The sequence below is a fragment of the Microtus oregoni genome, unplaced genomic scaffold (genome assembly GCF_018167655.1).
Source record: "Microtus oregoni isolate MIOR12 unplaced genomic scaffold, Mior012 000008F_ref0000371, whole genome shotgun sequence".
Classification (NCBI taxonomy): Eukaryota; Metazoa; Chordata; class Mammalia; order Rodentia; family Cricetidae; genus Microtus; species Microtus oregoni.
Window position 1 is genome coordinate 25,075,213 of NW_024543067.1, and position 18,482 is coordinate 25,093,694.

General features: G+C 39.5%; 1 protein-coding gene across 1 annotated transcript in view; it reads right to left on the bottom strand.

The window, feature by feature from the left end:
• Dync2h1 (dynein cytoplasmic 2 heavy chain 1) overlaps positions 1-18,482 on the bottom strand; it is a 225,006-nt gene that overhangs the window by 48,324 nt on the left and 158,200 nt on the right. Inside the window, exons 78-83 of the mRNA XM_041657101.1 lie at positions 17,830-17,955; positions 15,133-15,243; positions 13,943-14,098; positions 12,261-12,336; positions 9,173-9,381; positions 6,544-6,654 (exon numbers count right to left, since the gene is read on the bottom strand). Coding sequence (XP_041513035.1) covers positions 6,544-6,654; positions 9,173-9,381; positions 12,261-12,336; positions 13,943-14,098; positions 15,133-15,243; positions 17,830-17,955 — 789 coding nt within the window. The remainder of the gene's footprint in view (positions 1-6,543; positions 6,655-9,172; positions 9,382-12,260; positions 12,337-13,942; positions 14,099-15,132; positions 15,244-17,829; positions 17,956-18,482) is intronic.

Here is an 18,482-nt window from a genome sequence, read left to right on the forward strand (position 1 = left end):
ATCACGAGAGACAGGACACAATGTCCTTGGTGCCTCTACACTGCCCTAGTGTCTTCCATCTCAATTTCCTGGTACATGTTCCCACCACAGCAAGGGGGTTAGCCAAACTCACACTGGACCTCTGAGGTCAATCTGTCCCCTATGTACTGTGACACAGCAGATATGGTGGCTTTGTCACCATGGGCTTTGAGTCTGGACCTTATGAAGGGACTGTAAAGTTCTAACTCGCGCTAAACTTTCTAATTATTTCTGAGTTCCTCAAATGTAATCCCTGCCTCTTTATTGCCCTCATCCCATTTATCAGGGTAGATTTATTGGCAAATGCCTTCCAAAGAGGCATAGAAACTGCTTCTGTCTCACTCTGGGGCTGGGGTTGGGGCTGTCATATACGACCTCCAATTGTGAAGATGCATGCCATTGCTCACAGAGTAAGACAGGCACTCAACTCTAGGTGTGTATCACACAAGATATTCTTTACATGTTTTGAAATTTAAAAATTAGATTCACCATCAAAATTTTCAAAGACATAGGGAGCCATCACTGACATCTAACAGCTGTCAATGTCTTGTACTTGCCTCGCCATCTGCTTGATCCCCGCCCTCAGAGCATGAGCACAACGTGACTATTCCTCTTAACAGACATAAAAATTAATTATTTTGATATAACACCCGCAACATATTAAATATCTTTACTGGTGATTGCTTCAAAACTTTTAAGCCAGATTGTTGGAACATTAATTTCTAGAAAAGTTATATGGATATGTGGTTTCTTAGTATGTCTTTTTAATGTCATCGGTATGGGTATGTATGAAGTATGGGTCATCAATCACATGTTAATTGAATCCCTCAACTATCTGGCAAGATGCCCTGCAATTTGTACCCTGTGTTGTCATTTAATTTGTTCATTTACCCCATATTTCCAGTCACTGGTTAATAAGTTGTAATGTGTGATAAAATTCAGGTCCATTTGTATTTTTGAACAAATCCTTTGGGAAAGTGTACTTAGTGCTGACTCCAGAAATCACAGTGTCTGAATGGCTGATCCACGGTGCAAAGACTCACAGCACACACTTCTCTTGTGGAGGTCCCTGCTGGCTCCCACCCGACGGGGGGCCTTCAGTATCAGCTGTCTTCACTGACACTGCCATTCCCTCTGTTTTTATTATGCTCTTTGATGGAAAAGTTTTCTTCTTTCCACCTTCTTTTTATTACCATCAAGTCAAATTCATAAAAGAGATTAAGATAGCACTTCCCTTAGTTCCTATTTGATAAAATGATTTTATTCCTTATCATGTGATAACCTATAAAAAGGTTAAAAATCTGGTTTACAAGTGAATTATTTCTACATAGCTTTTAAATGTAGTAAGTATCAAATTAAATACACTGAAAATGTCTACTCACTTTTCTTAGTCTTAGAACTCACAACCGATAAAGTACTCAAAATCAGAGCAGCTACAAAAGGATCAGAAATACACATTATGAGGCATGAGCTGTCCACTCACGGCTCTGTGCTGCCTGTGCAGTGCAAAGTCGCAACCAAAGTGCTCCTGAAGTGGAGTTCATATACTCCCAACGGATGTGTACCCAAAGCTGACCCACACTTCACAAACATGTTTATTAGACTTTTCTAGTATCTGAGGGAACCTGGATGAGTCATGCTCACCACAGTCGCTGAATGCAAGTGATTTACTGCAAAAAGTATGCAATCTTATAAGAAAGCCATGTAAAACCTTTGACTACAATTTCTCATAGATTAGACAGGTGAGAATTACGTCTCAAAACCTGCTCCCAATTTAAGCAACAGTCTCCTGCAAATAAACACTTGCTAACGTGCTTAAACCTTACTCTGTACCCCATTCTCCGAACGCCACCACAGTGATCTAGTCACATCCTGTGACTTCATACTGTGTCCTACCCCTCCCTCGCTGCAAAGGCAGAACTGTCCTGTCACTCAAGGGAAGAAGTGCACTCTCACAGTTTTCAAGAGTGCTCATCAAGGAGAGGATGTCATTAATATGCCAGATGGCAAGAAACACACGTCTAAAAATGACAAGGTGTTGCAATACAGAGGGCGACCACTTTCCTGCCTGTGAGTATAATAATATTGCCTCCCTAAAAACACACATAATAATTCAGGTCCCTGGTAGAAACTGTACTACATGTGTGTACGTATATACATCAGGAGATGTACTCACAAATGTTCTCAGAAACCCTGTTCTAATAATAAAAAAATCTAGAGTAGTTCACATGCTCATCAATAAGGAAAACAATCAATTGTTTAACATTTGTGTGAGGCAATATTGTACAGTAATAGTAAACAATAAAACTCCACACAACAACAATGCAGATGAATCTTAGGGGAAAGGCTAAAAGAAAAAATTTCTATCACATGTGTTGTGTGTGTGTGCATGAGTATATGTATATATATGCATGCATATATGTGTGCATGTGTGTATAACCAAGAGATAAAACATTGCATGCACAAAATGCAACACTTTTAGAAAAGTATAAAATTATAGAAATGTTTTAAATAGAGACAGCTTGACGAGTCCTACAGCACAGAGGCAGAGGGACAGAAGAGACTCACATGAATTCTACAATGTCACTACAATGCCCTTTTTCTTGGTCAATGATTCATTGGGTTTCATTATGTTGTGATGCTTTTCATGTTTAATTATATATAGTTAAATATTCAAGAAAGTGCAGGGTCCCATTTAACGGTATTCTCATTACATTAGCAGATTACCTGGCAGAAACCCTACTCCATAAAATAGCAAATGCTGAAAGGAAAATAGCTGCCAAGCAAGATTGTGACAGTGATCAGGCTGCCTTTTGGACAAGAAGGAATGGGATGGTTCAGCAGGTATACAGCTTGCCATGCAAGTCTAGCGACTTGGGCTTGATGTCCAGTAACTATGTAAAGGTGGAAGGAGAGAACCAATCCCACAAAGTCATCCTCTTCCTCTGTCCTCCTTAAACATGTTATGGCATGTACAATCTCCTTAACACCTCCACACATACACATATGCATGCACGAACACATGAATGTATGAAAGCACACACATGTACACGCTTCAATTTTTAAAAAAGGATGAAAGATAAAGAATGACTTCAAAGGCAATCAAAAACTGAAATGATTCATGACCATCTGAGAAGGCTGAGAAGACATGCTTAAGTGCCACAAACAAAGACCACAACAACAAAAAGAAGAGGAAAAGGATGCTGCTAAGGGATCCTATGGGAGAAGTGGAAGAGCACTAGGCTATCATGACAGCATGAGGCAGGACAAGTCCCACCGGAAGAGTACAAACACAAATAACAGATAAAGAACCACACATCAATATAGTAAGTTGTTAAGCTAACAGGTGAACAAGAGCAGAGGAAAAGGGCACACAATACACCAAACTAGAAAAAAAAACTTTCTAATTATCTAATTTTATAGCATTATATAAAAATAAACTTCTTCAATTAAGATCAGAATGGATTTTTAAAAATATTAACCAACAAGCAAACATACAAACAAGGCTCAAGAATATAGGGCTTCCCACAAGAAACTCCCTTTCCGGTGAACGCACAGAAACTCGGGGTGAAACTGTGAAATAAGGTACGTCAAGGAAAAGAAGAGAAGTATTCTTATGGCTGACAAAATGGACTTTGACACAAAGTCTGTAACGAAGCTAGGAAGGTCAATATATAGTGATCAACTGATCAACAGAAAGATATAATGGCAATAAATACATGCATCTAATTTTAAAGCAGTCAGTTTTATAGAACACAGAGTTCAACACTTAAAGAAAGAGATCCCAACATAAAACTGGTAAATATACCTAAAACATACCAAAATACAAGGTCCTACATGTTACTTTATGTGATGCTAAATATAAGTAGGTCAGCTAAAAATCATGGCTGGAAACAAGGAGGGCATAGACATATATGATGGAGATCTGAGGAAGAGGCACATTCTCGAACTCAAGGGACACTTTAAATGAGAAAACAAACAGGAACTGGAGATTGTCTTCACTGGCAGAGACAGAAAGCTCATTTGTTCTAAGGAACAATATTTTTATAAATATATGTTCAAATTGTTTTGCAATGATTGAAGAATGAGCACTGAAATTTCAAAACAGTTAATATACTTAATGACAAAACAGGAGGAAACAACAACTTAAGAAGTGTTGGATAAGCAACAGTATAGTATAACCACATAGACTTAACTAAGGAAATACCTCCTAATTACAGTGCCTGCAAAGAATGAATGTAAGTGTTTAAAGGCTGCTGGAGCCTCCATCTACAGACTATGATAAGAACCTCTGAAATGGCTCATTCCATATCATTTGCACCTGCAAAGATCCATGTTACTAAGCACATGCATGCGTGAGGGCCAGTTGCTATAGGAAATGGTAAAGAAGAATAACTCAAGATAAATTCAAACACCTTTCTCTATTACATGGCGAGTGAGATAGCTCAGCAGCTAGGAGTACACTACTCTTGCAGAGGATCCAAGTCTGGTTACCAGTGCTCAAGTCATCAGCAGCTAGGAGTATACCACTCTGGCAGAGGGTCCAAGTGTGGTTACCAGTGCTCAAGTCATCAGCAGCTAGGAGTATACCACCACTCTGGCAGAGGGTCCAAGTGTGGTTACCAGTACTCAAGTCAGGCAGCTCATAACCACCTGCATGAGAGCTCAGCAGCCAGGAGTACACTACTCTGGCAGAGGATCCAAGTGTGGTTACCAGTGCTCAAGTCATCAGCAGCTAGGAGTATACCACCACTCTGGCAGAGGATCCAAGTGTGGTTACCAGTGCTCAAGTCAGGCAGCTCACAACTACCTGCATGTAACTGCAGCCCCACAGCATCTGATACCCTCCTCTGGCTCCACAGGCACTGCCCTACAGTCCTCTACAAGCCCGCACTCACAGATGCACATACATACGAGGGGCTGTGCTCCTATCTGAAGAGAGACAGAGAAGGAGGAACAAGGAGGAGTAGATGGCAGGGGCAGGAGGAACTGGGAGGAGAGGAGGGAGTGGAACCTTTGGTTGGGGTGTTAAAAAAAACAGAAAGAAAGCAAGAGGTGGGGAAAGAGAGGCTGGAGAGACAGTTCATCAGCTAAGAGTCCTTGTTCTTCCAGAGGACCTGGCTGAGCCCTCAGTCCCCAAATCATGTATCTGCAGCTGCAGTCTAAGGAATCTGATGTTCTCTCTGGCCTCTGTGGGCACAAGGCATGCACATGGTGGACAGAGAGATGCGCACGCAGGTAAAACACATATTTAAAACAAAACACTGGTGTGCAAAGTACTTCTGTAGATGTGTAGCTTTTATTGGTTAATGAATAAAGCTATTTCAGCCAGTGGCTTAGAGCAAGGTGGGAATTTCAAGCACAGATAGAGGAGAAAAGAAGGCAGAGTCAGGGAGACACCGTAGCCACCAAAGGAGAAAGACACCTGCTGGAGTCTGCCGGCACCTTGCCGGTAGGCGACAACCTTATGGTGATGCACAGATTAATAGAGATGGGTTGATTTAAAATATAAAGGTTAGCTAGACATATGCATAAGCTAATAGTATTGTAATTATATAGTTTCTGTGTGATTATTTCCGGTCTGGGTGGCCAGGAAATGAACAAGCAGTCTCCACCTACAAAACAGTAAAGAAAAATTTCTAAAGAAGAATAAATCAGAAAGCCTGAGTTAAAAGTCCAGCTCTGCCCTAGATCTTGGGCATCTTAAAATAAACAATCTCTGTGTCTCTTTCCTCAATTGTTAAAAGGTAAAAGTAGCAGCTCCTATTTGAAAGAGTCAGTGAACAGTGAATAAGCCCCTGAACACAGCACTGGGAAGGGCTTCAGACTTGGTGAGGTCAGTAAACAGGAGCTGTTCAAGTCACCGAGCGGCAACAACATAAGCCCTATAGACAAGTTGTTCCTGTGTACTGTGCTTCAGAGTAAGCGCTTGTCTCAAGCTAACGGCTTATCGAGAAGTCAGTGGACCATGAGGAGTCACATCACATGGGAGTTTTGTCATACACTTCTGCCTGCTTCCTCTGGCTCCCGTGATGTCAGCAGTCTCCACCAGACTGCCTTGTTCAGAGGCTTAAAAGCAATGCTCTGAAGCCTGGGAAGACATTTGCTCTTTAGGCTGTCCTCAGGCATTTGGTCACAGTGATGGAACACTAACTATCTGATTTCAAAAATCAAAGATATGTAATATCCAGTAATTAATTCATATCAGACAATATCTTCTATAAGACAATGCAAAAAGAAAGAATAGGTATTTAATTCTGCATGCTAGAACAGTATTAAATTTGGTGGCAAGTTCACTCATACAAGTTACATTTAAAGTAATCATATTAAAGTCTTTCACAGGAATAAATCAAATGTTTAAATAAAATTGATGTATTCAGTGTTATTTAGGAAATATACCAGGGTAAAATCACTTGACACCTTTAAAACTGAAGGTAAAAATGGAGTGTTCTCTGTTAAATGAAATAAAGTTGTAAGGAGTGGTTGTGCTCAGGAGCAGCATGTTCTGAGAGCCCACTCTGGCACCTCACCTGAGAACTGGTCATCGCGCTGAGATGAGCGAGCGATGTTGGCGGGCAGACCAAAGAAACTGGGTTTATCATCTTCAGGGAGCTTCTCAATGACAGCCCGATAGTCCTACAGGTAACGAAGGAAAAGCTAGTCACCGAAGGCGGACTTACAAACACAAAAATCACACGGTGGACAATGGACAAACTACTAAATAAGTGCTCACATTTCATATTTGCTGGATAAACACTTCTACAGTGTTCTGATCCCCTAGAGCAAGCGCTGTCACTGACACTCTGTGCATTAACTGCTCGGTGCCGTATTTTCCTGTTCCAGTTCCTTACATGCAGAATCTCCAAGTGGATTCAAACATACATAGTGGATCTGCTGACCATGCGTAAGAGGCTAGGCTAGATGTATTTAAGGAGTCTTAATTTCTTACAGCACACGAAAGCCCACCTGCAGAGTTCAGCTCCTACATATCTCACAATCACTGGTTGTTTTATTTTAAAACAACCTATAATCACAACCTGGTGTTCCACTGCTGTCACCAGGCAGTCCCACCTGCACACCTGTTTTCTGTCACTGGGGAAGTGGGTGTTGACACACAATAATAACCCATTGATAATCTCATGCTAAAGATCACTCTGAGGACTGTGTACACTTCCTTGGCACCAGTCTAACACTTAACTTATTCCTAATTTTAGATGAAAACTCAAGGGGAGACCAAGAAAACACTCATTCACTTTGGTCCAAAGCAGAGAGTTATTCTCATAGGGGTAAATTACACTAAAGTAATATATGCACACACATATGCAATTACACAGCATCTGCTGAGCAAGGGCAATTTCTTTTCATTCTGTCTCATCCTTGGTAGCTGCCCTTGAAGAAAACAGTAAAATTCCAGGAAGCCCAGGACTAGGATGTCCTCTGACAGTCTGTCCTTAAGCTCTATGACTGTCAATTTCCTCCCAGCGACTGTTACATACATACACAGAGCGTGCATTTGCAGTCTCATGGGCACATTCCCAGCCCTCTGGGAAATGTGGCAGCCAATGGAATAGGACAGAAAGCTGAACAGAGACTGTTATAAATCTGATGAAATTAAAACTATTACCTGTGAAAAGTTAAACACTTGATTCATTCCAAACTATGCTCTAGACTGGTTGGAGGGGTTTGTCTTCTGAGACTGACTGGCTAACTAGCAGCATGGCAGTCACCAATCCCAAGAACAGATCCTCACAGAGACACAAGATGTCTACCGTACACCATCATTTACACAAAGATTAGGTGATTGGAAATCAGTACAAAGCCTCTTCTGTGAAACAAGTAGTAGCCAGAGGAAGCAGGATCAGGGCGTGTGGCTGGCTGAGGATACTGCAAGCTGCTTATACTCATGTGTCTAAGATATAAAAGTAATTACTTGCACACCTATTTTGTGCACATTTCTGCATGAATTTTATTATTGGAAATAAGTTTCAAGTGATACAAACCTACAACTTGTTGGGAGAGATCACCTGAAAACACAGACATTCGCTCATCTGCTCTGCTGTTCTAGTACCTGAAACTAGTATCACACCGTGTCCCTTTCCACAGTACTTGGAACGGTACTGGCTCTGAACAGTACACTGTTGAGTGTTTAGGTAAATAAAGGACACACGAATCAAGCAGTCTTGTTATTAACAACAGCAATTATATTCAATAAGTACCGATTTTAACAGTACTTCTTAGGCTTTTGGGTTTTTTTTTTTCAAATCAAGAATATTTTTTTAAAATGTTTATTTATTTATTTATTATGCATACAATATTCTGTCTGCAGGCCAGAAGAGGGCACCAGACCTCATTACAGATGGTTGTGAGCCACCATGTAGTTGCTGGGAATTGAACTCAGGACCTTTGGAAGAGCAGGCAATGCTCTTAACCACTGAGCCATCTCTCCAGCCCCCTCAAATCAAGAATATTTTTGAAAAATTACTTGAGTAAGGAAAAAAAAATCACAAAATCAGAGTAATATATAAATCAAGCACATATGCTTTTCTTTGCAATTCATGAAGAAATGTCACAGTACCTTCTTTAGTAAAAAGTCATGTAGCATATATACAAACACAGGCTTATGGGAAAGTAGACACAGTTGGATTCTATGGGCTATATTTAGCACATGCCACAGAAATGGTGAGTAGCATCCAGAGCTTGCATGTCAGGACTTGAGGCAAAAACTCTTGCTTGCTAAAATAAACACACATGTAAGCAACAACGGCCACAGATAAATGAACAGCCCTTTTTTTTTTTTGTACTGTTTAGGTCTGTTCCACATATCTATGCCTATCACAGACTGAAGCTAGGCAGGCTTTACAGTAAGGTATATTTTGTATTCCTTGCCATTCCAGAAGTGGTACAGCTCCCATTATAGCTCTTCACAGAAGCCTAGCATCAAGTGAGTTTCCTTGGCACCATACTCCCAGTTTGTCTGCATACTATCTTACAATCACAATGACCAATCACTTAAACCAAGTTTTTATTGATGCAAGTTCTAAAAATCAGAATGTGTATTGCCAAAACAAACAATCTGTACTGCAAACATATTCATCATACAATTCATGTATGTACAGGTCCAGAAAATGCATGGGAAATTATTATTTCTACCTACCAAAATGCTGCAGGAGTTTGGGAGAGATATGGAATATGGAAAAATGCTTTTCTTGTTCCTTTGGTTTGGTACATCAATTACAGAAGAATTAAAAAACTGCTTCAAGTATGACTGAAGAACCCTGAGGTCAAAACAGTTATCTACGCGGCCTCCATAGATAGCATTTTCAAGTAAGCCATGCACAAATTCCCACTGGACATCTTTGGTACCTATGAAAAAAAATAGACACCTATATTAATTCTACTTTTAAAAAGATTCTCTTTATTCTTCAGAATTTCATCCAGGCATACAATGCCCCCTTCCCAACTTTATTCCTTTCTTTCCCTTTGGAAGCCCGCCAAGTCCAGTCAGTGCTGCCTGTGCATGCATGGACACGGGGCATTCACTGGCACGGCGCTTGGCGCTCCTACAAGTGGCCGGTCCTCCAGGAAAGAATGATGCTTTTCCTTCCCAAGCAGGTGCTAGTGGCTCCCCAGGAAGGCATGAGGCCTGCACATCATCCACTCTGTAGATGCTGGGATTCCTTCTGCTTTCTTACGGAGGAAGCAAAAGCTCTGTGAGCTCACAGGAATCAGGCCATGTCCAGAAGACAGCACTTTACAGTGCCCCCAGCCTCCAGGTCTTACCTTCCTTTTATTCACTTTTAAAATGAAAAAAAAAAAGATTTAAATCACTAGGATATGGCAATATACTTAATATAACTTAATGATTTCTTTAAATGGCCATTAAATATTAGTAAAGATTTTCTTTCCAATGAATTTACACCTATCAACTCAATCAAGCTATGAAAATGACAGCTGAGATCTAGGAGGCTGAGTCACCATGAGGAAATCACAGGATCCTAAAGCTCTAGAACATAAACCGCACATTCTGAATACAAGGCCATCCAGTTTTCTAACCACATAGTAATGGTGAATTAATCTGGAGACACCTTGGAAAAACCTGTTCCAAATGTAACACTATCTGGAATGGCTGTCCCATGTCAGCAAATATGTAGACTCAGCGTACACTATCACTCGTGCTTGGTCAAACAAGCAGCTCCCAAGACAACCTGACTAAACGAGGAGCTGCAGCAGGTCCTCACACAGGGTCTGTGCCATGCTACAGGCTACAGTCAGCTCTGCTATTCTAGGAAGAGAAACAGAGCATGGCGGGAGTGCAGATGACGGACAGAGCCCTTAGGCATCGTGTCCATTGCTACAGCACCAAAAGATACACACAAAGGGAAGCTGCCTTCTACAACAGAACTGAGTTCTGCACTAGAGACTTATGCAATCCAGTAAATAGAATAAACATGTCATTATATTCAGATAGCCAGTTAGCTTCACTGGTATTACTGGTTTGCTACTGCTGCTCATTTAATATACTTATATTTTCCTATTTACTATTGCTATTTCACCGCTATAAAATTCAGAGACAGGCAAAGCAAAGGAACAAAAGCAATGCTACTCTAAGCCTCGAGACACAAGTGATTTATGTTGCATTCTGCAGAATTAGCAGAGGAATGAGAAATTGTCCCCAGCTGACACCTTACTAACAATAGCAACTATAATGCAGGGAACTTCACTATGGTCCAGTTTCCCATCCAACCTTCATATTCACTAATGGACACAGTCATAATGGCAGGCAATGCTAAATAGTTTACCAAGCAATGCAGAAACAAGTTTACAAAGTAAAAATGCCAGCATATGAAACAGATTGAGGAAATTTTATATTTAAAAAAATCTTGTTTTTCTTTTAGACATGCTCTCCAAACATTCGTTGCTGAAGAGAACTTAAATCATGAAAAGACAGCCAACAATTTTAACCCAGTAAGTGTGCTAAAGGGTAGCTGCTCCATGTGGTTTTCTCAACCCAGGCATTCATCCTTAACCCTTTGCTAAAAACAGACTACAGAATTATGTCTAATGCCTGTGACAGACGCCATGGTAGAGTTAACATGCAGGTGAGAAATGAAGGACAGACATTCCCTTGCCCTGCCAGCATCACACGCTAGAGTGCAGTAGACAGAAACAAAGCAGCACACAAACGGGCAGTGTTCTGTTCACTTCACAGTCTGAACATGTTTTCACCCTCACAAATGTGCAAATAAGCAGATGGGTATTAGGCAGTTCTGAGTTATTATAACAAGAAAGCAAGAAGGAAGGTAACAAAAAGATCCTCTGAACATACTATCAAGAAAATGCTTTGATGGAGAAGAAACTTCTAAGCTGAGATGCAAATGACAGAAGTGAGACTTAATAACTGCAGAGAGGAGCCTTTCGGGGAAGAGACACCATGAAAACCTGTCTCAAATGGGAAGCCCAAGTGGCTGCAGAGTTAAGGAAGGAAGCCAAGTCTTACCTTTCCAGATGGATGGCTTCACAGTATGGAGCATGCTCAAATGGGGCAGGAGCATGGGAGACCAGGAAAGAAGCTGCACACATACACAATGCTAAGGCTTTAGTGCAGGCAAAATGAACCATAATGTGACATGGAAGAAGGAAGGAAGGAAGGAAGGAAGGAAGGAAGGAAGGAAGGAAGACTTAAATTTAGATTTCTATCAGTCTAATCTGTTCTCTGATCCACCGTGTGTCTAAGCTTTAATGGCTCCTGTCTCAGCAATGGACAACTGGATCCAGGGATTCGAGTGCTACTGGCTTCAAGGAAGCCAAGGGCTAAATGGCCCTATGGGATGAAGTCCCAGGTTTCATCCCTGCACTGTTTCAGTAGACTGACTTAGGAATCCCACCAGGACTCTGCAAATTCTCGGTTCTAGTTCTGCTCTGCTGTTATCCAGAGCATTCGTTCATTCCTTAGAAAGAGATCTGAACAATTCAGTTAGGCCTGAAAATTTTGTAGGCCACAAAATGGACACAAGCTCTTTCTAGATCTGTTTCCTGTAAACTATTGGTAAGTCGGAATTCTAATGCATTATATCAAATCAATGACCAAACCCAAGAACCTTCAGATAACACAGGCATAGAAATCAGCGCATTAAAATACCAAACACAAAGCAAAACCCCAGATGTGTGATGGGAATTAGCCACTTAGGTAAAACATGTGCAGCAGTACAAGTCTAGGCTTGGCTTTGTTTCTTAAAGCTTACCATCGAAGAGCCTGTCAATGATGTTGTACCCAGCCCGAAGATCTGATAAAGAAAACTCATAAAACTTGGTCCAACCCTATCAAAGAAAATTTAAGACACAGTAAAATCAAAGACATGCATCAGACATCACCACCCTCAAAAATTTAAGAAAAAATACTCACTATATACTAAAAAATAAAATCTTTAAAAATCAATGCAGCATATGTTTAAAATAGCATTTTTAAAAATTTACTGACCTCAGAAACATGAAAATGAGTTTGTAATTCCAGTCTTTTTTTTTTTGTTTGTTTGTTTGTTTGTTTGTTTTGTTTTTTCAAGACAGGGTTTCTCTGTGGTTTTGGAGCCTGTCCTGGAACTAGCTCTTGTAGACCAGGCTGGTCTCGAACTCACAGAGATCCGCCTGCCTCTGCCTCCCGAGTACTGGGATTAAAGGCATGCGCCACCACCGCCCGGCTCTACTCTAGTTTTTATCACTATGCACACAGCATAGAGAGCACAAATTGATGTAGTACCTTTCTTAATCTATATACCACATGCACAGTAATGTGTTTCCTATACCTTCATGCTCCAGAACTAAACATTTTGTCCACAAACACGAAACAACTGCCAAAATAAGTCCTAAAAGTATACGTTGTTTCTGTACATTAATTTATACAAACAACTACCTAACAGCTGTGATGTTTATGTAAAAACACGCCTAAAACATGATACTACAGAACAATAATGTAAGATACAAAAGTAATTTCTATAGGATTTCCATTAACTACACTAATAATATAATTGATTAAGTTCAAACTAAAATTTTTAAAACTTGAATAGTATTAGTATTGATTAACCATTCAAAATACCTCATAAATGTTCATTACAGATAAGATTCCAAGTACGTAAGAAAAAAACCCAAACATGAATCTATTTCCTTGTAGCTTTTCCAGGCAAGTGCAGAGAAAAATATATGTAAAACATATCTCTATAAGGTTTGGTGGTAAGAAACATATGTGCTACCTATGAGAAAAATCTGACCCAATCTAGGAGATAAGAGGAAAGAATATAATGTATAGAAAAGTGATATTTTGAAAACAGGAAGAGATTAACAGTTTTGAATTGGATCCAATGGAAGCAGAAAGAGACTGGCTTTGATCTGAAGGATATGTAGATCCCTGAAAGAACGTCAGGCTGGGAAAGGGTTACCAAGTAACTAAGAAGCAAAAATCGTAGTACTTTAATCATGCTCCCTACTAGCTTATGGCTACACACATTGGAGTTATGTTTTGAGATAGACTAGTACCTGATAATGGATTGAGGAGAAAAGTGAGCAGATGATACACCAAGAACAATTCTTGGGATGCTAACTTGAGAAAGCAATGAGGTGTGAAGGCATTTAACTAAGGCTATCCTGGAGGAAACAGGTATGGGAGGTTTAATTTTTGAAATTTGAGATACCTGCTAAGATATCCACCACAGGAGTAGTACTTGATGCTCACTGGCTACCTCCACTGGGTCACAGGCTGGCCTTTGGTCATCAAATCAATGGTACATTAAGCATATAACCAGACATTATACAGTGTAGTGAGCTAACAGAAAAACACTAAATTAAAAAACCAAACAATGACATAACCCCACCTTTACACACTAAATTATAAAAATCCTAATAAATGTATTAAGTTCCATCAAAACATAATTACCTGTGGAATATAATTTCTTCTTTCTTGACAGGCAGCGTGAAACCATGCTAAACTAAAAAGAGCATGAGCCCGGTGCAGGTTATCTTTTTTACTAATTTGCTCAGGAGTCCAAGACTCATAAGTACGCATCAAATTCTTCTTCAAACCTGGAGGTGACTAAAAGAATAAGATATGAACATACATCCTACCGCTTAAAACATTACACACAAAGGAGACCTGTTTCAACACACAAAAGCCCAATTTAATTTTCTGTTACTGCAAAGTATACAAATATAAAAGCAGCCTTAAACCTTGCACCAAATAGTTCAGTTATTTGCTAATCAATAGTATTTTCAAAATAAAATAAATCTTGATCACCAAAGGTATTCAAAATAACAAAGTAAATTTCATGTGATCATTAAGAATTTCCTGTTTACCAAACCAAAATTGCCATTTCTAATACAAGTGTGATGCTGAATGCTAACAGGAGAAAGGAGGGGCACAGTTTTTAAACCTTTGATTCAACCTATTATGATGACTAAGAAGTTACAGACTATATCTTGAAAATACAATAATTCACATAACAAGTAAGATGGATCTGCCTGTAACTCAAATTTGGGGATATATAGATAGGCAGATGTGGTTGTAGTTTGTCTACATCAAAATAAAATAATGAAGTTAAAAAGGGGGAAAGGAAATGCAATATACATTTCTTCAGAGAAGATGCACAAACATTCAACAAGCGTGAAAAGACTAAATACCAATAGTCGTCATGGAAACACATGTCAAAATCTCAAGGATTTATCACCTAGCATCTATCAGGATGACCACCAGGGGGTTATTAAAAACAGATGTTGGCAAAGACGCAGAGAACGTGAGCGTTCTTAGTGGGAACATAACCACTATGGAAGGACAGTGGGGAAAGTACAAAGGGACTTCAGAAAGTTAAAAGTCGAATTGTCAGGTGATCCAGGAAATGATTAAGATGATAAATTTTGCATTGTGGAGTCTGCAATAACAAAATGATAAATAAAATTTGGAAATAACTTTAAAGCCTTTTTCTACCATCTTATGCTATTTATGTAATTTATACCTCATGAAATATTAAAAATTTTTATAGTTTTGAATAATAGATGTTTACATAACTTTAAAAACAATGTATAGATTATTGCTCTTCTATACCTCAGGATAGGACTTGGGAATCATTTTACCTCATATGTTATCTTCAAGCTTGACTGGAGTAAAATGGGGGTGAAGTTAGGGTGAACCTCCGCAGTGAGCCACAGACGAAAGGTATCTTTAGGTTGAAGAGTATTCAATTCCTTTTTAAAAACCAATAAATATTTGTCATACTTTGATGTTTCTTAATATTTGGATTTATTTAACAACAGCTAAGCAATACATAATAAATAGGAACATGAGTCTGGTCAGTTATTCTGAGCTGACATCCGATCTTTGCCGTTTACTTGCTGTGTGACCTTGGGATCTACAATGTATACCAACCACCTCTAAGCACATAGATACTCCGCGGATTATGGCAACCTGGTCACGAAGTGCCTGCAGTACAAAGTCAACCTCAGCTATAGGTACGAAGCCGAAGCTGCCAGCTAGACTTTAGCCTCATTGTTCCATTCCCATTTTCAGTTATGCAATGTTAGCAATGCCCTACAAAGTCAGTTTTAAAGGGCAACACACAGTTCACCTGCCCTTACCCTTCATATCATATATGTAAGTTATTTACTCAAAGCATTCTTCTTTCTGGGTATACCCCTTTTGGTAACTTGATAACTTCTTTCTGTTGCCATATAACCTAAGCACCATGTTTCGGTGGAACATCCTCTCCAGTCCTCACTACCGCAGCTCCAACTTTATCAGTGCTAATGAAGGTACACACTCATCACCCAGCAGTTATGTGTTAGTGTCTCCAGGGGAAATCTGCAGGCAACCAGCCCCCATGCACATCTTGGCTTCCCTTCATATACTCAACAAGTATCTACTGCTCGAGTGAATGAGTTACAGTGCAGTCTGGGTTACAGAGTGAAACCCTGTCAAAAATAAAGCAAACTACAACACCCTGATTGCTCTAAAAGACAATGAAAACGACAAAAAAATATATATAATCTTCATTAAACTCTAATATTCATTATCAGTGTCATGGAAAAGGATAGCTAGGAGCAAAAAAAAATAGCAAAATCATGGCCATTGTGCTGGCTAAAGTTAAAAATGATAAAATGTATTCACATCTCACACTTTTAAAATATGAAGTTTAAACAGAATTTTGCACATCTATAAAAACTAAAGAGAAATGGTACATTTGTTGTTTGGCTATATTTCCAATATGCTTGTAAATTTTGAGCTGAACCACTTAAGAGAAAAAAAGGAATAAAAACATTGTTTTTCAAGATTTGGAATATCATCTACTCTATATGTTTCAGAGAGTTCTAGCTAAGATTTGATTATTATGTTGAATCAGTGTCTCTCAACCGTTTCTAACAGAAAGCAGGATTACTGGTCCTTAGACCCTAAAATGCATGTGAGTTGTTCGATACATATTATATACTAGTGGTTTCCATGGAAAGCATTACGTGAATATTCAGATAGCTTTGGTTTCAAATCTATTTCTATTGATTACAAGTAACAGAACCAGGAGCTCATCAGCTTAGTTGTTGTCTCAATTATAGATGTATCAATTACCTATTCTTCACAAAATGCTGTAATTGCCAATTTATGAGGACTGTATACTTCTAAACATTTCACAAGGATATGAGGCCAGGCCTCATCTACTGTTCTGTTTGATTCTATTTAAGATACTACTCAGCTGGTTTAATTCAATATTAATTACTAACCCCTCTGGTAAGAACTTTTCTCTGGCTCCTTAAATCCTAAGCCTTTCTAAGTCATTGAACTCTACCTCCCTACACTCCCTACATAGCCCTCTTTGTACTGTCAAAGGCACCTCACACCCTCTAGCCATGCATACCTCCACACACTCGTCTACTGTGCTGCTAATTACCCAGGATGCCTTTCCTCTGTCTCACGTGAGCCACACTCTGCTCAGGCTTCAGGAACATCTCTTTTTTAGAGTTATGTCTCCCAAGATCAGTAAGACCTTTCTTAACTGGGTAACAGACTTAATACAGGTTTCCCTTTCCAACATATCAACCACTTCTGTCTTCAGATGATTTTCCTCCTGGGGCCAAGTGAGTAAAATGAGATCATTGCTTCAGTTTACACTAGCTTTAATAAGTGCCTAAGAAACTCTGTGATTTCAGAGACAGAAAACAAAACAGGAGCATATGCGATGGTATAAAGAGATCTTCGGCAATCCATTAAAGCATCTCCTACTTTCTTTCTGTAAAAATTTGCCATGCTTCTGTCAATCTTAATCAGTAATTTCTTGGATTCCCTTATCCACTCTTTAAAAGGACAGGACTTTGCAACTTACTACTAAAAGATCAATTTTGTTTGGCACACATACAGTTTTCAAAAATGAATAGGCCTACAATTACCTTATCAAGTACTACCTTCCCTAAATGCGACACACATCACTCGATACTGATGCTTCGCGTTCCTGTGCCATATCCATCTCAAGCTACCTATGGTGGTTTGAATGAAAATGACCCCCGTAGGCCCATAGGGAGTGGCACTATTAGGTGGTGTGGCCTTGTGTCATGAGGAAGGAATGCTTTGAGGTCTCAAATGTTCAAGCCAGGTCCAACGTCTTCCTGCCTTCCAGCTGCCTGTGGGACCAGATGTAGAAATCTCGGTTCCTTCTCTAGCACCATGTCTGACTGTGCACTGCCATACTTCCTGCCGTGATAAGCCAGCCCCCAATTAAATGTTTTCCTTTATAAGAGTTGCCATGGTCTTGGTGTCTCTTAACAGCAATAGAAACCCTACGACACTACCTTCTCCAGAACTGGAAGCCAAGACACCACAAGATGTAAGTTCTTCAAACAGAGCCAGTCTCCATTCCGGGCACATTCTTTTAGCATTTGTATTGCTAAATCAGCTTGACCTTGACCCATAGCAACCTACACAAACAAAAACCCCAGTAGAAAGTATCAGCTAAAACATTCTAAAATAACATTTTCAGAGAAGGATAATAAATTCTAAACCTCCACAACTGGCTTTAAGAAAAATCAAAAACAAATACCAAGAATTAATCATCTTTTCTAAGAGCAATAAACAATTCATAGTTTAGAGTATAGTTTTTATCTTCCCGTCAAAGTCACTGATGACAGGTAGAGTCTGTGGCGCGCTCCTGGCTCCATAGCACACACACATGCATACTGTACTAACAAATATGCCATCCTCACCAGTGACTGCATGGAGAGCCCAGGGCTTGTCAGTGCTACCCTACAACCAACCAGAGCTGCCTTCATAGATTTATTTCTTTTTAAATTTTAATGGGTATGAAGTATTTGAATTTTCAAATCATAGTGTTTTAAATCATAAATCTTAATGAAAGAGATATAGTAACTTTCCAAAAACTGACAATAAACTAATAAATTCCTCTTTAAACCTGCATGCACGTTGACTTGAAAGATGATAGGAATGA